The 20,726-nt window shown below is 42.5% G+C and overlaps 1 protein-coding gene across 1 annotated transcript; it reads left to right on the top strand.

Moving 5' to 3' along the window:
• The first annotated feature begins 1,693 nt into the window (after positions 1-1,693).
• BHMT (betaine--homocysteine S-methyltransferase) lies at positions 1,694-19,028 on the top strand. The gene is made up of 8 exons (XM_008711020.2): positions 1,694-1,789; positions 3,499-3,631; positions 8,435-8,553; positions 10,045-10,236; positions 10,598-10,745; positions 13,749-13,931; positions 15,814-16,042; positions 18,371-19,028. Exons 1-8 carry the CDS (start codon positions 1,757-1,759, stop codon positions 18,555-18,557), a joined length of 1,224 nt encoding a protein of 407 aa, XP_008709242.2. The 5' UTR covers positions 1,694-1,756; the 3' UTR covers positions 18,558-19,028.
• The last annotated feature ends 1,698 nt before the right edge of the window (positions 19,029-20,726 follow it).

Raw genomic sequence — 20,726 nt, 5'->3', positions numbered from 1 at the left:
AATAATGGTTACCTACCCAAGAGGACTTATCCTGGGAAGAGCAGCTGCAGAAAAACTTTTTAAAATTTTGCCATGTGTCTATATTATCTACTAAAAATTCATAATGCATTTTTAAATTAAATGCTAATGCCTGAAAATCTCTCCTAAATTTTGCTAAATTTGGAACGGTGAAATTGAGAATGTCTGCGTTCAGCTTTTACAGTAAGAGCCCTGACACCGCCCCCTAGCGCCTGGTACCCACCACTACATCTACTCCCTGACGCCACAGCTGGGCCCCGAACATGTTCTTTTTTCTCCAATACTCATCAGGGTACAACTGCAAGTACTTAATGCATTAACTAAACTATTAGCTACTCAGACACTCCATTGCTTTAATGGTCGAAAAAGCATTGGGAAGGATGACATTACCTCATTGCTCATCCTTGCTGGGCAACTGAAACATGACATTAGTTAAATTACAATGTATGCATCCATCATCCTTACATTTTTTTTCCCATTTTAAACTTGACAGTTATCACAACAAAAAGGACTTTTCTACTTTCTCAGCTGTATCTCGAGTGCACATCATTTTAAAAACTAAACTCCTATTAATTCATCATTTACTACAGTACTTTCCTTCTTTGCCTATGTTGAAATGGAAGTTTTTGTTTCACCTACAAAATTTTCTTTTGTGTTTTTATTTGGGTAAAAGGTTCTGAACTCTGTTTCAAGATTTTTAGTTGTCCTCTAGGATATTTACTGTCATGCTGTACATTTTTTAAAGTAATGTTTTTTATTATTTAAAAATCTATGTGTTCTCATTGTAAACATATTTTGGAAAATACAGTAAAATATAATGAATAAAATAAGAGCAAGCCCTAATTCCACCATCATCAGACAACTACTGTTAACATTTCTAACTATTTCCTTCCAGTTTTTCTGACGCCTATAGGTTTTTACACATAGTTTTTGAACTGAATTTTGAAGTGTCTAAGGTGTATTTCCACTATGATATATAGATCTTAGAAGTCTGTCCTGATTAAATATTGCAAAGATATTCTTTGTAGAAACTACTGCATTATTAGAAACAGCATGGCATTTTTGGATATAAGAGCAGAAGGTCATTTTGAACATACCCACTAATTCAGAGTTGGTATCAGACCCTTCTGTAAATGCTACATTTGTATTCCCTTACATAACTACTTGATTTATTGCACCCAGATCACACTTCAAACTTGAAGTTCTTCCAGGGCATCGCCTCCTCATTCAATAACCTTGTATCCTGGCCCTTGACAAATATTTGTGCATGAATGGAATTCTTAGGTGCCTCCTCCGGTGTCTTAAGTGGGTAATGGTGAATGATCCCAGGCAAGAGAGAAGTAAATCAGGGTCGGGATCCCTCTATGCGGTCGGGGTGGGTGTGGCGGGGAAGGAGGTACCGTGCATAGGTAAGGTAGAAACCCGAGCGAGTGGTTACCACATTATTTTTTCTTATTTTACTTGTCTTGTGTGTTCACCGATTTGAGAGAACAGTCTCGATCATTGCCGCAGGGCAAGTTCCCAACTAGCCGCTGGCCTCAATAAAAAAAGCTGGGGAGGCGTGTTCCCTGCGCAAGGCCCGCGTTGGACGCGCCAAGGCTGGGGAAACCCACCCCGCGCCCAGCACACTGTATAAAGAGCCTGGCCGCGGCGGCGGGGCAGCTCCCGGCTTCGCGCGGGGTAACGCTCCCCTCGTCGGTCCGCATCCGTGCCTAATATCCTTCTGGACACCTCGAAGATGGCACCCGTTGGGGGCAAAAAAGCCAAGAGGGTGAGTCTGCGGGACACCTGAGGGCGTTCTCCATCCCAGCGCGGGCTCTGAGTCTCGGCCCACCGGCCCCACATCCCAGCCTCGGGAAGTGCAGAGGGGTCCTCGGAGCCCGGCTGTGACCAAAAGGTGCTCTCAGAACTTCTCGGTCAGGACCCCAAGGTGCCTCTGAGCTCCCCCCAACACCCTTGCCCATATCCTGAGCGCGCCCTAGATCTACGTGACTCCGGACTCGAGGACACCCCCAGAACTCCAAGATTCCCACCGTCTTCTGAGTTCCGCACCCCAGCGCCAGAGCACTCCCCCAGAGGTGCTGCTCCTAGACCCAAACGCACGACTTTTCTCCCCCCACAGCAGTGGGACCAGGTTCCTCCTTAGGGCGCGCCCCGGCCACCCCGCGTCTGTGCCCGCGCCGCCGTGCGCGCCCATCTGCGCCCTCCGCGGGCTGGCCAGGGAGGCGCGCGGCCCGGGCTCCGACTGTTTCCCGCCCCCGCCCAGACGGGTGCCGCGGAGTCCCGGGGCCGTCTCCCTGCCCAGTTCTCGCGTGCAGGTGTCTCGGTCCCGCCGCTGCTCCAAGGCTAACGCGTTGGCTGGGCCATGTAAGTATTCACCCACAGTTTGGTTTCTACGATCACAACAAAATGTACCATTCAATCCTCAGAAACAAAACAAAACAAAAACAAACAAACAAACAAAACAGGCACAGAGGCTGTAAGGTATTGAGTAAGGGCTGTTAATAAGATTTAAAAACCAAAAACCCAGCAGCTCCAGCCCCTGATTAATGACACTCATATCTCTTCCCTAGTTGGGATGAGTGTTCCAGTCCAGACTGTCCGCCTTCGTCTAGACTTGGGGTTGGACGGATGAATGGAAGGATGGAAGGAATGGAGCAGACAGACGGACTGGCTGCGGGACTATGGTTGGGCTGGTGGGAAAAGAGGCACAGAGGGAGGAGACCCCGGGGTGGCAAAGCGCCCTGCCCCCGCCTGGCTGACAGAGGCCCCCAGGGAGACAGCTGGGGTCAAGGCCAACTGTAAGGACTGCTTATCCATAGAATAAGAGTAGCTTTCACCATTTTAAGAATGTGTGCGTAAGTATTTATTTGAGGCTTTACAATAAAACCTTTTCTTTTAATCCTTCTGTAGATATTTTTCAAAGATAACATTCTCCCACCATATCCTTCAAAATACTTTAATGTGTTCTGGGGTGCCTGGGTGGCTCAGTTGGTTAAGCTTCCCACTCTTGATTTCAGCTCAGGTCTTGACCTCAGGGCTGTGAGAGCAAGCCCCATATCAGGCTCTGCACTGGGTGTGGAGCCTGCTTGGGATTCTCTCTTTCATTTTCCCTCTGCCCCTCCCTGCTCATGCTCTCTCTAAAATAGATAGATAGATAGATAGATAGATAGATAGATAGATAGATAGATAGATTGATTTTAAAAATCTTTTTTAAAAAATTAAAATAAAAATAAATTTTTAAATTCTTTAATGTGTTCTGAAAGACCCTCACCCCCAGCACATGTATACACACATTTTCATTATGTGAGCATTCTGATCGTTTGCCTTATAGTCATGAATTTATAAATACATGTATACTTTATGCGAATTCTAAAGAAATCATACTTCTCAAGAATATGATAGCAAAAGTACTAAAAACAAAAAACTGTCTTAAAAACTCAAGTAACTCCTTTCCTTTCCCCTCATCTATAATTTTAGGGCATCCTAGAACGTTTGAACGCTGGAGAAGTTGTGATTGGCGATGGAGGGTTTGTCTTTGCACTGGAGAAGAGGGGCTACGTGAAGGCAGGCCCCTGGACCCCAGAGGCTGCTGTGGAACACCCAGAAGCAGGTTGGTGCATAGCTCTATTCTAAGTTCTCACAAAAGAGCACTACAATGACCAGTCTAGGAGCATACCATCAAACAGATCCATTTACGGTACATTTCCCAACATTTATTATTGCCTGCTGGGCACTGTGCTAGGTATGTAAGGACAGAGTCACATGTTGGATAATCACAGTGGCCCTCCCTGTTGCTGTCGCCCACATTTACCTCACGGTTCCTGCCCTTCACTCTAGGTGAGTCTAGAAGCTGGCGCACTGCCCTCCTCTCTGCCCTTCCCTCCCTGACCCTCTCTAGGGGACCTCGATGTCCATGCAGATGGTCTCTCCAGGACCCTTCCTGTCAGTGCCTTGATCTCCTCCTCATCCCCAAATGAACTTTTCCTCCATCTTCCACCTCAGCAACCCACTCCTAGAACTTGCCATCACCACTGTCTACTTCTGAAGTCTAGATTACAAGGACCCCACTCTCTGAGCACCACCTTTTATCTTTTCTGCTCACTCTAATTCTCCCACTCCTCAACTTCATCAAGATTTTCATTCCTTCATCCCTTCCATGTTAGCATTTCTTATCCATTCTCTCCCCATATGTTCATCATCCATCCTTACCTACACTATCAATCACTGTCTTGTAGATAAGCCCTCCTCCATTGTACAGTTGCCAACTAGTTAAATCCATCGTATACTCGTCCCATTCTATTTAAACTCAACTATCTACCTACCCTGCACCTGTACCCACCCACATTATTCTCACTTTACTTTTTTGACCATAAATCTTTTATGGTGAAGTGCCAAGAGGGGTGTTGGGATGGTACATGAGGGAAATAATGCTGTCTTAAACAAGGCTTCTACATCAGCCTAAAACAAGTAGAAAGCATTAATCCTTAAAAGGGAGAAATGGGCCACTTCTGCAGGCCCAGAGAATTCAAGGGGGATCTAGGTTTTTGAGGTTCATGAGTGACTCCACCCATATGTCTTCATCCCAATCTCAGGGACCCAGTTCTTCCTAACCAGGCCCTGACTTTGGCAACGGAAGGCTTGCCTGGTTGAGAATTCAACCTCTCTGACTCTCTTCTCCCTGTATAATTCAGTCCTGGGCCAGATCCTCAGCTTTTTCTGCTCTCTAGCTACAAGAGGTGAGTTTATATGCCACCCAGGAGACAATCAGACTTCCATACTTTGCCTTAAATTGGTGATGAATCACCCTTAACCTTTCACTGTCTTTCTCTACTACGTTGGTTGTTCCCCACAATGGCCATCTGATTCTAAAGTCCTTATAATTACTACTGCCTCTGAACCTCTCAAACATCTGAGATACTGCACCTGCTAGTACATTCCCTTCTAAGGGCATCTCATCCCAGTTTACCACAGATGAACGTTTTTAAACAACTGTACCCCTAGCGCATGCTGGGAGCTCTATCACCCATCGTGAGGTAGGTGCTCATTACCAGCGGGCCAGAAGTGGAGATTTGTGCTCAGGAGTTTTAATGGGAAGTGCATTTATGAAATAACACCTTGAAGGGAGTAGGGGAAGCAGGATTGGGCAGAGGGAGGAATTACACTGTGATGCAGTTGTTATAGACAACTTGGCCAGTCCCCCAGGAAGCTCTGGAGTTGGACAGGCCCTTCAGAGTAGCCCCAGATCAAGGCAAGGGAGCTGGATTTTTGCTCTGTCCTGCCAAGAGATCCAGCATTGCATGCAGACTATCAACTCTCCCCTCTCCCAGGAGAGGGCTTAGCCCTTTGCAAGGAAGCTCCCTTTGGCCTAGGGCACTTCCTAATGAAGGTCTCAGCTGACAGGCATCAGTAGCCAACACTGTGAAAGAATGCCTGCCTCTTTCAGAGGAAACCGGAGGAAGTCCTTGTGAATACTATACAAGTTGAACAGTTGTCTTTAATGTTTATTAAAGAGCATATTTTAGCAAACTCAGTGATAAAAGACAGAAATTAACAAAACACATAAATTGACAGTACAGCTTTAAAATTAAGCATACAGATTCTGGATCCAGACTAAGTGAATCAAATCCTGGCAGTCACTAGGCTGTGTGGCTGTGGGGAAATTACTCAGCTTCTCTGGGGCTCAGTTTCCTCTTCTATAAAATTGAGATAATATTGACATCTACCTCATAAGATTGTTACGAGATTTAAATAAGTTATATGTAAAGTCGTTAAAATACTGCCTGGTGCATCTGAAACACTGCAAGTATTAACTATTATTAAATTCATTGTTTCTTCTCTTGATAGTATCTTGAGTGTATTCATCCATTTCTGCTAGAGAAGTATAGAAATTCTGTGTTTAAATCACACTATCCCTAAATTGTATTCAAAGTAAAAGAGCTATAGTCACACCATGAAGCCTAGCAAATATACACAACTTTTATATTTCCAAATAAAAATAGAAATAATACTGTGTTCTGCCCTAAAAGAAGGAACGAAAGAGAGAAAGAGAGGAAGGAGGGAAGGAAGAGAGGGAGGGAGGGAGAAACGGAGGGAGGAAGGAAGGGAGGGAGGGAGGAAAAGAGAGAATTCAGTAGGCTTGGGAAGCTAAAACAGCAGTAGTCTTAAAATTTTCATTGCACCGTCAGTTTGTTAAAGATTATAGATTCCCAGCCTTTGCTTAGAGATTTGGATTCATTAGGTCTGTGAGTGGGTCGAGGAACCCACATATTTATAACCATCCCCAGGTGATAGCAAAGTGAACCACACTTTAAGAAGCATTGCATTAAAGGGCTTTAAGGAACACAATAGAATAATTAAGATCCAAGAATGAGGATTTAAAATATATCTGCGCTTTGTTTCTTAAGGTCTGCTTGCTGAGTTAAACTCCATGAAATATTTCTTGGGTGAAACTGGTATTTAACAATAAGCTACCTTGGTGGAAACTCTGCCATGTAAATAAAATAAGACTGTGATTTAAACACAAGCTTCAATTTTACAAGTCACATTTTTTTAAAGTTACACATTAGAGGAGCTCAAGAGAAACGGCTCTGACATTGATTTTGACTTTCTTAATACAGAAACAGCACATTTATCTCTTGGCCATCTGTTTCTTGAGTATTTTGGGCTTATTTAAGTGGACTAATTCTCCTACTAAAGTCTATGCCAAAAGTTGTGGTTCTCGCACCCAGTGGAATCAGCAGAGAATTCAGCAAAGAATTAAGGTTTGCTGGATCTGGGGGGGCTTGGGGAATCTGAATTCATATTAATTGCCCCCAGGTGAGTCTAAGTTGGGTCACACTTTGAGAAGCACTGCAGCTTTAAGAAGCATGGCAGAATAATCAAATCGATTAAGAGCAAGGAGTTGGGCCACTGCCCTGTGGGAAAATTTAAGAAAAGGGTGTAAAATGCCGTGTAAAATGTACACATGCACAATTCGCACACCATTCCAGAGTTTTTTAACAGTCTCTGGAAATCCACCCAAGGACCAGCTGGGTGGACTTCCTGTTTAGAAACCATTTCCTCCTAGTGTATGGGGACCTCATCGATAGGCCCTTCACCATGCTCCAACCAAAGCAGCTCTATGTTTGATTGATGAACAGGGACTCCGAATAAAATGTCTTTAATTGGTTCTGTTGCTAATTAAAACAAGTTTGAAGCTTCCTCATCAGGCATGCTTTTAAGTTCCCTCTCAGAACTAGAGATTCCATGCTTAGAAACCCATTTTCTGATAGTCAGACGCTTCCTGGCCTCACTGATTTCTTCATTTAAAAACCACACTGAGCTTCCTATGTTCTCTGCACTCTACTAGGCCCCCAGGATGCAAAGGTACCAGACTAAAGGGCCAGGAACTCCAGTGTCCTAAAAATTGCCTAACCTCTAACGTAGTCACTCCTTGGCTTTGAAAGGCCACTGAAATTTCAAAATAGATTTCAGGGCCGGATACAGGATTGCTGATTTCTTACTTTGTGCAGTTAATTCTCCTGACAAAAACGAACACCTGCTAAGTCTCACTAGCATTTTATAAAAAGAACATTTTCCCAATCACTCCGAATGGTGGTTCTCAATAAAACAGAAGATAAAATTCAGTTCCCAACTAAATTAGAATATCTGTGGATTTGACCCCAGCATCCATTATTTTTAAAAAGCTATAGGGTGTCTAATGGGCAACCAGAGTTTAGGACCACTATTTGAGAGCAAAGGATAATTCCTTAAATTGAATATAATTGGTTATATGTGGGGAAATGCCCCAACATATTTTCTTTAGCCTGTGAAAGCTTTGCCATTTGGCATTCATCCATGGACCCATGCTTAGGAACCTTGCTCCAATTCTTATTCCACTCTACTAACAGAATTATCTTTCAAATACACTGAGCTACTCACATCATTCAATTGGTTACAAAGTGCTGGTGTTTCCACGTACCTATGGTCTGAAGCTTAGACTCCTTGGGATGATGTGCTGGGCCATTTGTACTCTGTTGGCCCAGTCCCCCTCTCCAACTGCATCTCCTCCTACTTCTCAACTCCAGCTGCTCAGACTACCTGCCGTACCCCCAAATGCCAAGCCTATTCCTGCCTCTTCCTTTTTGTTCAGGCCCTTCCCTCTGTAGGGAATGCTTTTCCCTACCTTCTCAGCCCAACAAAAATATTAAATGATTCCTCCCCTATGGGACCTCCCTCTTCCCTTCACCCCACATCCATGGTAGAAGTAATCTCTTCTTCATAGCAAGAGCCCCCAGATCTACCTCGCATTCGCTCTCAGGAAAGTAAAGAATGTAAGCAGATATTTTCATATCTGTTTCTCTGATAGCCTTTTGAAAGCATCATGGGTTATAAACTGATAGCAATTAATAGTTTTCCTCATTCAATCTCCCAGTTCGCCAGCTTCACCGAGAGTTCCTCAGGGCTGGATCCAATGTCATGCAAACCTTCACCTTTTACGCAAGTGAAGACAAGCTGGAGAACAGGGGAAACTATGTTGCAGAGAAAATATCTGTGAGTAAAGCCATACCTGGCATTCTTAGAAGGGCATAGTTGACACACATGTCACCATCAAAGCCCTCATAGAAAAAAATGTTGAGTTTTTAGATAATATAGAAATGATATATGTGTGATATAGGATTGCTCATTTCTTACTTTGTGCAGTTAATTCTCCTGACAAACACAAACACCTGCTAAGTCTCACTAGGATTTTATAAAAAGAGCATTTTCCCAGTCACTCAGAATGTAGTTTTCAGATAATACAGAAACGAAATATGTGTGAATAACTCTTTTAAGTTTTAGCTGGCGTCCCCAAAATTGACAGAAAGGCATTTAATGAAGAAGAGGTAGTTAATGATTAATGATTCTCCCAGTCTCCTAAGTTGCTGAGTGGATATCCTTACAAATTCTTACATCCTTACAGTTTTTTAATATGGGACAATGTAGGGGGAAGGTCAAAGGCACAAGGAAGGGCAAAGTGACCCTGGAATCTTCCTGACTCAGCTATAATCAACCGTGTCATGTTGGGCAAACCATTTACCTACACTGTCAAAGTGATAATTTTTCAATCCCTGTAATGAAAAAGAAGTTTTTTTTGTGTTTGTTTTTTAAGTGGTCTCCACACCTAGCATGGAACCCAACACAGGACTTGAACTCACAACCATGAGATCGAGACCTGACCTGAGATTGAGGTCACATGCTTAACTGACTGAGCCACCCAGGAGCCCCAAAAGAAGAAGTTCTAAAACTCCATGAGTCTGTGTGAGCTACAGCACTGGGGTTTATTGAAGACAAGCGTCAATTTTTAATGTCCCAGTAATTAGAAAATACCTTGCAATACATTTATCCATTAATTAAGAAAATACATGACAAAAAGTCATGAATTCTGTAGTCATTTTATTTATTTATTTTTTTAAAGATTTTATTTTCATTTATTTATTTGACAGAGAGAGAGACAGTCGGAGAGAGAGGGAACACAGGCAGGGGGAGTGTGAGAGAAAGAAGCAGGCTCCCAGTGGAGGAGCCCGATGCGGGGCTCAATCCCAGGACCCTGCGATCACGCCCTGAGCCGAAGGCAGACGCTTAACGACTGAGCCACCCAGGCACCCCTGTAGTCATTTTAATTACATTTTATTCTTATTGATCTTAAGAGCAAATCATCATCATCATCATCATCATCATCATCATCATCACTATTTGCTAGGTATTCTTCTAAGTGCAGGCACTGGAAGATACCAGATCCTTCTATGTAAAGATTTTTATCCTCTCACAGAGCTTTGGTATGTAATAGCCTAGATACCATCATTAGATTTAGTGTTTTCATTACTATTACTGGTGGTGGTGTTACTGCAAATTGCTCAGCTTGGTAAATTGAACTATTCTATCACTGTCATCTTCTAGAATAAACTCTCTATGGTAACATCCAACTGAGATGTGGACATTTGAATAATAATTTGGTTTCAGTTCTGCATGAAAATGAGATATATCCTATTTCACCCATTTTAGGGGCAGAAAGTCAACGAAGCTGCTTGTGACATTGCCCGGCAAGTGGCTGATGAGGGAGATGCTTTGGTGGCAGGAGGTGTGAGTCAAACACCTTCGTACCTTAGTTGCAAGAGTGAGAGTGAAGTTAAAAAAGTATTTCAGCAACAGTTAGAGGTCTTTATGAAGAAGAACGTGGACTTCTTGATTGCCGAGGTAAACAAAAATATGACCAAGATGAGACATGCGTGCCTAGTACATTTTCTCTACCTTCTGCTTTCATGAGGAACATGTGAAATTAGTTGCCAATCATGGCTAGGAAATATTTGGTTTTAAAAATGTTTCCAATTTAGGGCTTCCACTGAATGATCCCGTTAATCTAATGAAGTGTTCTTCAAACCTCTGACTGCAGTTCACAGTAATCACCCTTTTATTCCATTTAAAAAAAATGCTAATGGGTCACAGCTCAAAGTTTGAAGACCAATCATCTAGTGATAATTATTAAGCAATAAAATAAGTTTTCTAATTGTCTGGGGAGAAACAAGATAAAAAGTACCTTAACCTGATCTTATTTCAGTATTTTGAGCATGTTGAAGAGGCTGTGTGGGCAGTTGAAACCTTGAAAACGTCTGGGAAACCTGTGGCAGCAACCATGTGCATCGGCCCAGAGGGAGATTTGCACGGCGTGAGCCCCGGCGAGTGTGCGGTGCGCCTGGTTAAAGCAGGTGATGATGGATTTTGACCAGTTTGCAATTAGTGAGTCTTTTAAAACTATGTACAAATGGAGGTCCACTTATGAATCATTATATACTACTTTTGTTAAAAGGAAAACCACTAATGTGCTTTCCTAGCAGTGTTGATAATATCATTATTGACTCCTAAAGAGAAAAAAGTAAAATAAAGAAAAATAACATGCACACATACCGGCCTTTTGAAAGGGGCAACTAGACCTAGGTGTAACACCTAGAAATGGGAAGAATTTTAGTAAATCAAAAGGAGCATGAGGAAAAGTGTGTTTTATTTTAACCCTAAGTTGAGGTCTCTAGACAATAACTTTTCAGGCAGTTGCCTTCTTTGCCAAACAAAGAAAAAAAAATAAAATTAAAAAAAAATTCCTGATATGCTTTACTTTTTTGTAATTGGTATAATAAATTTAAAAAATTTTTGGTATGAAATAGGAGCCATGTAATTTATCTTTTTAAATAATTTCCATTCCTAACATTGGGTTTCATTTCAATCAGGGGAAACTCACAGATTGCTTTTAAAGCTGCCTCATTTTTAATGCAAGGAGTCAGTGGAAGAGTCCAGCTCATTCTGTGAAACAGGGAGATTTTGATTGGCTATGTTTAATTTCTGATTTTTATCCAACTCCTGGTATTTCATGAAAGTCACTTCGTACATGTCATTAACAATAACAATTAGATTTAGGAATGAAACTAAATAACCCTAACTTTTTACTGGAAATATAAAAATGGGGGAAGGGAAGAAGCAAGTTAACTTGTTTCAAAAAGATCAGAGGAGGCTTTCATCACCCCATTGTTAACTGGCAGAGATTCTTGGCCTGCATCTAATTCTTCCCTGACCATTCCATTCAAGGTAGGTGGCCACAGTGTTTGGCATCACTGTACCCAATTTATATTCTTTGTAGCACTTGCCGCTTGTCTCATTTCTTTATCTCTTTAATGTCTGACCCACTAGACTGTAAGATCAAAGAGGGCACAGGCTATGTCTCTTTGGCTCAGCACTGAGTGCCCTGTGCCTAGCACAGCACTTGGCACAAAACAGTCCCTCAATAAATATCCGCCTAATAAATCCGGTCCATCTTCCAGTGTTAGCTCACATTCTACCTCTACGTCCCCTTACGTAATCCTCCCTACCCCAAGTGAACACGCCCTCCTCTCAGCAAATATAAGACTTTAAACTTATACCACTCATTTGGAATATCCTCAGTCGACATTTTCTAATCTGTGAGAACATTAGTAGGGTTCTGTAGTGAAATACATTTAGAGAATGCTGTGTTAGGGGCCCTTGGGTGGCCCAGTCCCTTAAGCATCCCACTGTTGGTTTCACCTCAGGTTGTGATCTCAGGGTCGTGAGATGGAGCCCCACGTCAGGCTAAGATTCTCTCTCCTCCCTCTGCTCCTCCTGCTCGTGCTCTCTCTCGCTCTCTCAAATAAATACATAAATCTTAAAAAGAAAGAGAGAGGAAGGAAGGAAGGAAGGAAGGAAGGAAGGAAGGAAGGAAGGAAGGAAATGCTGTATTAAACCAAGTTAAACGGGTCTCTTTACTACAGAATTTCTCAGAGCCTTAGTGCTCATGCAGGCTGCACATATACTAAAATTGGAACAATACACAGAATTTCTCAGAGTCTTTGATATGTCTGTGTATATTGGCAGTCTCCAAGAAAGGGACAAAGTCAACAGCTACTTCCTAATTTAATTGATCACAGAGCCTTACTTTCATGGAGCAAACCTTGGGAAGCCCCGTGCTAAATTATGAAATCCGTGGTGTCAGGCACTATGCCCTGTATTTGTATTTCTCTATAGCCCCTTAGGAGGACCCTTATACCTAACAGACATCCAACAAGTAGCCAACCTATGATTAATTCATTAGTGTAATGAAGTCAGGCAAGGAAAGAGAAACTCTGGCAGCAGAACATCCAAAAAAATAAAAAAACAAAAAAGAAGGAGAAGAAAGAAGAAGGTGATCAAGATCCAAGTGAAGATATTAAGTGAGCTGTTAAATATGCAAGTCTGGGACTCAAGGGAAAGGTCCGGGTTAGAGAGAGGGATTTGGAGAGTTCTGGATATAGTTCATACTGAGAGCCCTGAGACTGGAGAGGAAGCACAGGTGAAGACAAGAAGATGGCTCATGGGGCTCCTGCGACACTGCAGGATTGAAAGTCTCAGCCGTGAGCGGCGGCTCCGCACCCAACATCCAAAGAAAGCAGCCAGTGAGGTGGGAGCAACACTCAGAGCATGAGAAGCCAAGAGAAGGGGAGTATTGATGAAGGAGGGGATGGTCTGGGAGACTGAATGCTGCCAAGACGTTGAGGAAGATGAGAACAGAGAAGCAACTACTGGCCTTGGCAAGACTGAGGTCATTGGTGCTCTTGACAAAAAACAGAAACAAAAACAAAACCCTGATTCAGAGGCATAAGGGGTGGCAGGATTGAAACAAGAACGAAGGAGCAAACTGTACACCAGCCCAGTGAGGACCACTGAGATGCCTGCCACTGAACCCTGGATGCCATGACCTTTGGCATCAGCTTAGCTGCTCCTGGAATCTCGATTAGTGATATCATTAAATCCGCCTGATGAAAGGAAACACTGCTCCTCAAATGAGTGGTATGATAACCACAGGTGCCAATGAGCAGCTGGGAGAGTTGAAAAATTATTGTATCAAAGACTGAAAAACTGACTTCTAAAATACTGAGTTCAAAAAACTCTAGTAATGAGTTTCTGGAAAAAAGATGGACAGCCAACTGTGCATAAATGACACTTCAAATGTAATAGATTCCTCAAAACACCTTTCACAGAAAGCCCTTGCTGCCTATTAGCAATCATTCCCACCCAGAGGTAAGACAGGTTCGCAAGGAAGCAAGAACCAAAGGCTGTATTTGCAATTCACTGTTCCAAATAAAAGCTCCCTGATTAAGGGAGGAGAACTGAGCCTACTGGGGTTATCTGGTGAATCCCTAAAGCTAAACTGTTCTTCCCACTTGCAGGAGCTTCTATTGTTGGTGTGAACTGCCATTTTGACCCCACAATTAGTTTACAAACTGTGAAGCTCATGAAAGAAGGCTTGAAGGCTGCCCGTCTGAAAGGCCACTTGATGAGTCAGCCACTGGCCTACCACACTCCTGACTGCAGCAAACAGGGATTTATCGATCTACCGGAATTCCCCTTTGGTAAGACAGACATTTTATAAATCATCTCAATGTCTCGGTGTTTGACAAATTTACAAATCTGTAGCCACAGAGCTTTCTCATAGTGAAGAGATGGCAGCACGTCTCATCTCTTGCCCTCAGCTTCTCTCCCTACAGCCAAAAACTCCTTGATATTGGACCACGGTAGAAGGAAGAGATGGAACCAGCAAGCAAAAAAGACCTCTGAACCTTTTACCTATAGTTTGGTAAAAAGGATACCCTTCTGGGTGAAATCAGCAAAGATAGTGGCCCTGGTTCCAGCTCTGTTGCCAAATCATATAACCTTAGCAAAACCCCTTAGTTCTTCTAGATCTTAATTTTCTCATTAGAAAAACTAAAAGCATAGACCAATTTATGTCCAAGACACTTTTCTCCTATTCTGAATGTTACTCAGATACTGTAGAGTTTGGGGGGGGGAGGGGAAGATGCCATCACTGGGTCACTGCATAACAAATCTGAACAAAGAAGGCAGACTTGTAGTTTGGGAAAAGGGAGAAAGCATGTTTGGGAAGTAGGGGTGAGTCTACCTACAAATCAAGCCAGAGAGGTAAGCAGGGCCAGTGCCTGGCCAGCCTCCTATTCCATTCTAAGGTCCTTATATCATGTACTATATTTTACAGGGACCCTCAGAGAAGTAAGCTATTATAAAATAATCCATCTAGAAGAACCACGGAGGAATGCAAGGCATCTGTGTGTTTTTTTTTAATGTTTTTTATTATATTATGTTAGTCACCATACGGTACCTCCCTGGTTTCTGATGTAAAGTTCGATGATTCATTAGTTGTGTATAACACCCAGTGCACCATGCAATACGTGCCCTCCTTACTACCCATCACCAGTCTATCCCATTCCCCTACCCCCCTCCCCTCTGAAGCCCTCAGTTTGTTTCTCATAGTCCATAGTCTCTCATGCTTCATTCCCCCTTCTGATTACCCCCCCTTTCTTCATCCCTTTCTTCCCCTGGCATCTGTGTTTTTGCCATAGAACAAATGATTGTAAAATTTAGTGCTTTTAAACAACAAAGAGTTATTATACCTCCGAGTTGCTGTGGGTCATGAATTTGGGAGCAGCCTAGCTGGACAGTTTTTGCTCAGGGTCCCTTATGAGGCTGCAGTCCAGATATTGGTCAGGTCTGTAGTCATCTGAAGGCCTGATGGGAGCTAGGGAATCTACTTCTAAGCTCCCTTAGTTGGCTGTTGGGAATAGATGTTCATTTCTTGCTGTCTATTGACTGGAGGCCTTAGTCCCTTAGCTTATGGGCCTTTCTGCTGTGATGCTTGAGTATTCTCACAACGTATCAGCTGTTCTAAGAGAATAAGAGAGATTGAGGCAGAAATCATAATGCCTTGTATAACCCAGCCTCAGAAGTCACTAACGATCCCTTCTGACATATTCTATTGGTCTCTCAGACCAACCTGATAGAATATGAGAGGGGACTACACGAGGGTTAGAACACCAGAGGGCAGGGTTCATTGGGAACCATCTTGAAGGTTGGCTACCACAGCATTTAAAACTGAATAAACACAAATTACCTAATAGTTTTTAATAAAAAGTTAAGAATTAGATGTTGACAACTTACTTAATTTCAGTTATTGAAAATTACACACTTATTATAGCTGTTTATTTTGAATATATTTTTTTAAAGAATTCACTCAGGGGCACCTGGGTGGCTCAGTCGTTAAGCGTCTGCCTTTGGCTCAGGTCATGATCCCAGAGTCTTGGGATGGAGCCCCACATCAGGCTCCCTGCTCAGTGAGGAGGCTGCTACTCCCTCTCCCTCTGCCCCTCCCCCTGCTTGTTCTCTCTTTCTTTCTAATAAATAATCTTAAAAAAAAAAAAAAAGAATTCATTCCATTTATTATAGGACTGGAGCCCAGAGTTGCAACCAGATGGGATATTCAAAAATATGCCAGAGAGGCCTACAATCTGGGGGTCAGGTACATTGGCGGGTGCTGTGGATTTGAGCCCTACCACATCAGGGCAATCGCAGAGGAGCTGGCCCCCGAAAGGGGCTTTTTGCCCCCAGCTTCGGACAAACATGGCAGCTGGGGAAGTGGTTTGGACATGCACACCAAACCGTGGATTAGAGCAAGGTAAGAACTTCCTAACTATACTTGCCAAACCAAACTCATTTCGATTGTGAATATGTCCAAGTGAGGTCATAACAAAGAATATAGCTAATGATGGTACTCAGTTATCCCTCTTAAATTCTTTCACAGAGATGTTTACAGAATAACCTTCTGTAGTGATTTCTGGAGAAGACTTTAAGATTTAGCATATAAATAACGCAAGTTGCAATGAAATGTGATTTCATGCTCTGGGATAGTACCATGTGGTGGACCCTCAACAACATTGAATTAACTGGTTGTTAAGATTTAAGTGTAAGTTAAATGTAACACATATTAACTAAGTGCCTGTTCTGTGCCAAGCACAATTCTTGGAGCTGGGAAGACAGTGGCGAATAAGATAGGTCTTTGCTCTCAGAGCTTACACTCCAGCGGGGAAGATGAACGATAAGCAAACAGATTTTACATCAGGCAATGTGCAGAGCACGGGGCAAATAAATGAAGAGCTGTCTAGAGAATTATATCGTCTACCAGGGAAATGGATAAGAAAGTCAATGGATTATACTGTAGTAACCGCTTTGACAGAGGCACAGATTTAAAAAGTAACAAGAGAAGAGAATGGCTATCTCTGTCTAACAGAAAGATGTTTTAGAAGAAGGGATTTGGGGGCTGTATTTTGAAGGGCTAACTAGCCACGAGATAACACAGGGGGTGAAGGAAGGATGAGCACCCAGGCAGAGGGAGCCGTTGCACTCTGTTCAGCACATTGACTCTGCACAACTGTATCAGACACTGTTGTGGACGCTGAGGTAGCCAGAACAAGGCACAGCCCTGTCCCCAAGGAGTCAACAGTCTAGTAGGCAGAGAGATAAACAGATAAGTTCAAATTGGTATAGTAAGTTCAAGTATGAAGACACGCACAGGTGCTGTGGGGTCTGAGCTAATGCCCACGGGGGCAAAAGGCAGAGGAGGGTTAATGAAGAATTTCTAAGAGAGCAGATGCCTGAGCTGAATCTTGAAGGATGAGTTACATTGCCAGACAAGGGACAAGCCTACATGAAAGCACTGAGAGGTGGAAAGAGAATGGTGTACTGAGAAACCAGAAGTGTGGGAATATCAGAGACAGGATTTGATAGAAGACACACCTCAGGACTGGGAGGCAGACTTCTGTTTGTTCTCATGAATTGTGTATGACCTTATCACACTGGAATTTCTCAAGTGATCCAAGGTTAAGTTTGCAAGTTTTAATAGCCTTGAGACAGGGAAACCTGAGAGGAAGCCTTTGCTAGAATCGTATCAGATGTGATGCGGCCTGAACTAGAAGACAGTGAAAATAGAAAGGAGGAGGAGGCTGGATCTGTAGGGTGAGATGTGCAGAAGTGATAGTGGGTTTGAGAAGAACAGCAGCTGTGAGCTCAGCTGGTTCATGAGGCAGAGTGCCAGGAAGTTAGGATGGGGAGGCAGTGTGAAGTCGACCGAGAACGTTCCTATCCTAAATTCTTAGCTTTTGATCCCTATGCAGATATTTTAAAAAATAATTTCAGGGGCACCTTGTGGCATAATCAGTTGAGCATCCAACTCTTTCTTTTTTTTAATTTTTTATAAGATTTTATTTATTTATTTATTTGATGACGGCGGGGGTGGGGGAGAGAAAACACAGAGGGAGAGTGAGAGGGAGAAGCAGACTCCCCACTAAGCAGACAGCCCAACATGGGGCTTGATCCCAGGACTCTGTGATCATGACCTGAGCCGAAGGCAGAGGTTTAACTGACTAAGCTATGCAGTCCAGCTCTTGGTTTTGGCTCAGGTCATGATCTCAGTGTCGTGAGATCGAGCCCCAGATTACGCTCTGTGCTCAGCATGGAGTCTGCTTGAGATGCTCTCTCCCTCTCCCTCTGCCCCTCCCACTCATTCTTTCTCTCCCTCTAAAACAAATACATAATACTTTAAAAAATAAAAATTAAATTTAAAAACTTTTTTTGAGGGACGCCTGGATGGCTCAGTCAGTTAAGGGTCTGCCTTCAGCTCAGGTCATGATCCCAGGGTCCAGGGATTGAGTCCCACATCATTGGGCTCCTTGCTTGCAGGGAGCCTGCTTCTCCCTCTGCCTCTGCCGCTCCCCCTGCTTGTGCTCTCTCTGTCAAAATAAATAAAATCTTTTAAAAAAATTATTTTGAAGTTATTTTAGACCTATAGATCCTGGGAAAAAGAAGTTTTAGTCCAGATTAATAAATGTGTTTTAATGGATGTAGCCTCAAGCGTCCAAAGACAACTCTGCGGAGGTATTCTAGCTCAGTAACACACAGACATAGATACTTAGGAAGGAGTCTAATGTTGTGTGTTTTGTTCACCCAGGGCCAGGAAAGAATACTGGGAGAATCTTCGGATAGCCTCAGGCAGGCCATACAACCCTTCGATGTCAAAGCCCGATGCCTGGGGAGTGACCAAAGGAACAGCCGAGCTGATGCAGCAGAAAGAAGCCACAACTGAGCAGCAGCTGAAAGAGCTCTTTGAAAAACAGATATTTATATCTGCACAGTAGCCTCAGGGAAACCCATTTTTAGTGACTTCTATGTTTGGGCCACAGTTCCCAAAAATAAGGAAAAGATGGTTTTAAAGTAATGCTTATGTTAATGTCAGGCTACATATAAAATTGGTAGTAGCTAAACAAAACAGAACTACAAATAGCACTTGACAATTTCAAAAGTATATTTCAGAAATTTACTTAAAGCAAAGTAGGTAAGAAGTAAATCTTAAACAGGTTCCCTATACCACACATAAGGTATTAGGGAATTCGCTGTGGCCAATGACAAGTAATTCAGATATTCATTCCCACTTTAGTTAGTTTGCAGGCTAGTAAGGAGGATGAGATGTGAGCTGACATGACAGAGACAGATAAAGTGCTACAGGGAAGTGACTTCCAAGTTCTTTTGAACATGACCCTTAGTAAGAAACAAAAGTTATGTAATAGCCCAGTAAAACATGTACCATATAACCACTGAAATAAAATGTGTGATCCATTTTGGTATTTTCTATTCCATTCCTTTCCATCTTGTCTCACTGATAAAACATGCTGGCTGAGACCCTTCAAACTGATTTTATGACCCAACAGTTTGAAAAACACTGTCATGGAACACTTCAGATAGGGGGACATTGCTGTTTCTTTAAGTTTGTTCTTAGATATCAGTCATATGATACATCATCAGTAAGTATCAAAAGACCAGAGTCCTCCTCTCAGAGTTCAAGAGTTGTTCTCTCTTTCCTGACCCATGACAGAGCAATGGGGAGAGGAAAGAAGGTATCCGTATCTAGGCTTTCTCCACCCTGCCCCAAACTGATGCATCTAAATGCTTTCAGTCAGTAAGGCCGGGTAACAATGTTACCTTGGTAGCTTTAAAAAAAAAAAGTAGAATAAAGAAAAAAATAGGGATTCTCCAAACTCTATCCAAGTTTCCTAGATTGAGAACTATGATATTTTTACCTGATAATATCTACTCTCCAATGAGAGCTCAAGTGTGAAGATGATATTAGCATAAACATGGCTACTCTTAATGTATGAAGAGTTCATGCTGTTTTCTACACATTCTTGGTTTAGCTGTTTCAAAATTGTGATTTCTTCAGCTATTTGTATTTGATTCTTATTTTCATTCTGTAATTTGCTTACGTTTTACATGAAATTTCTGTGCCTCAGTTTATTCATCTCAACCTTCCTACTTTGCAAGTATTTGAGTTTTAAAGGAGAGGGCAGCAGTATTTAAGGGGAAAGAAATTTCTAGTATTTTTTTTACCAAGATCATTGGGAATCCACCCCTCATCCTCCAGTGCACAGAAATAGAGCCAAAGCAGCATGGCTTTCAGAGGCTGCACGTGGCTTGAGGTGCAATAAAAGGAAAGTAAATGCTATTCCTTTTTTTTACAAAGTTGCTATCTACCATTTCTCACTCTCAAATCAGGTTCAGTGTTCCATATTTCATTAATAGATGATAGAAATTTATTCAACTCACTGTTCTATTACTATGTAAGATGGATGCCCCTTGAATACGCTTCAGAACTTTATTGCCACACAAAACATGGTATCTTTCTACCATGCTCACATCCTTTGATTTAATCATTGTTACATCCTTTGATTTAAAAAATATTTCCCTCAAAAGGACCTATATTGGATATGCTTTAATAAAACTGCATGTCAACACTGCCTCCTAGTGGCAGATTTCCTATTTTGAAAATTTTTTTGAAATTCAACCCTCCCACCAAATGCATGTGTTTTATTTCCAGAAATCTTGTCCAATAAAAGGAAGGCTTGTTTAATACATAGGAGTTTCTTCAAATTAAATAGACATTTCTCACTGGTAAAGGTATTTTTACAGAATCAGCCAGAGGGACCCCAGAGATCAGGAGTTCAAACTCTCCCTTTTAAGGATAAGATTCCTACGGCAGGATGCCAAGTCAGAAAGGACTTCTTGCTGGTCCCAGACTGCCAAGAAAGGTGGTTTTAGTTTGGACTATTGGTAGAAGGACAATGGAACTAGGACATAGAGTTCACAAAACTAAGGAGTTCATCCTCCAGGCAGGAAATAAAAATCTTTGCATTACTCAGATCAGTGTAAACTCACTGAACACATGCTGTGCAGTTTATGGCCCCACGCTTTACACTGTAGCAAACTCCCCTTGGGAAGGAAGCCATGGGAACACTGTGGAGTGGAGACAGAAC

This window comes from Ursus maritimus, unplaced genomic scaffold (genome assembly GCF_017311325.1).
Source record: "Ursus maritimus isolate PB19 unplaced genomic scaffold, ASM1731132v1 scaffold_5, whole genome shotgun sequence".
NCBI lineage: Eukaryota > Metazoa > Chordata > Mammalia > Carnivora > Ursidae > Ursus > Ursus maritimus.
Note: the sequence above shows the minus strand (reverse complement) of the source record. Positions and strands in the feature narration are given on the sequence as shown.

Excerpts from the sequence above, each read along its gene's own strand:
- BHMT (XM_008711020.2), top strand. The coding sequence starts at position 1,757 with ATGGCACCCGTTGGGGGCAAAAAAGCCAAGAGG. Across the intron at positions 10,746-13,748 it reads GGTGCGCCTGGTTAAAGCAG|GAGCTTCTATTGTTGGTGTG; the intron begins GTGATGATGGAT and ends TCCCACTTGCAG. Across the intron at positions 13,932-15,813 it reads TCTACCGGAATTCCCCTTTG|GACTGGAGCCCAGAGTTGCA; the intron begins GTAAGACAGACA and ends CATTTATTATAG.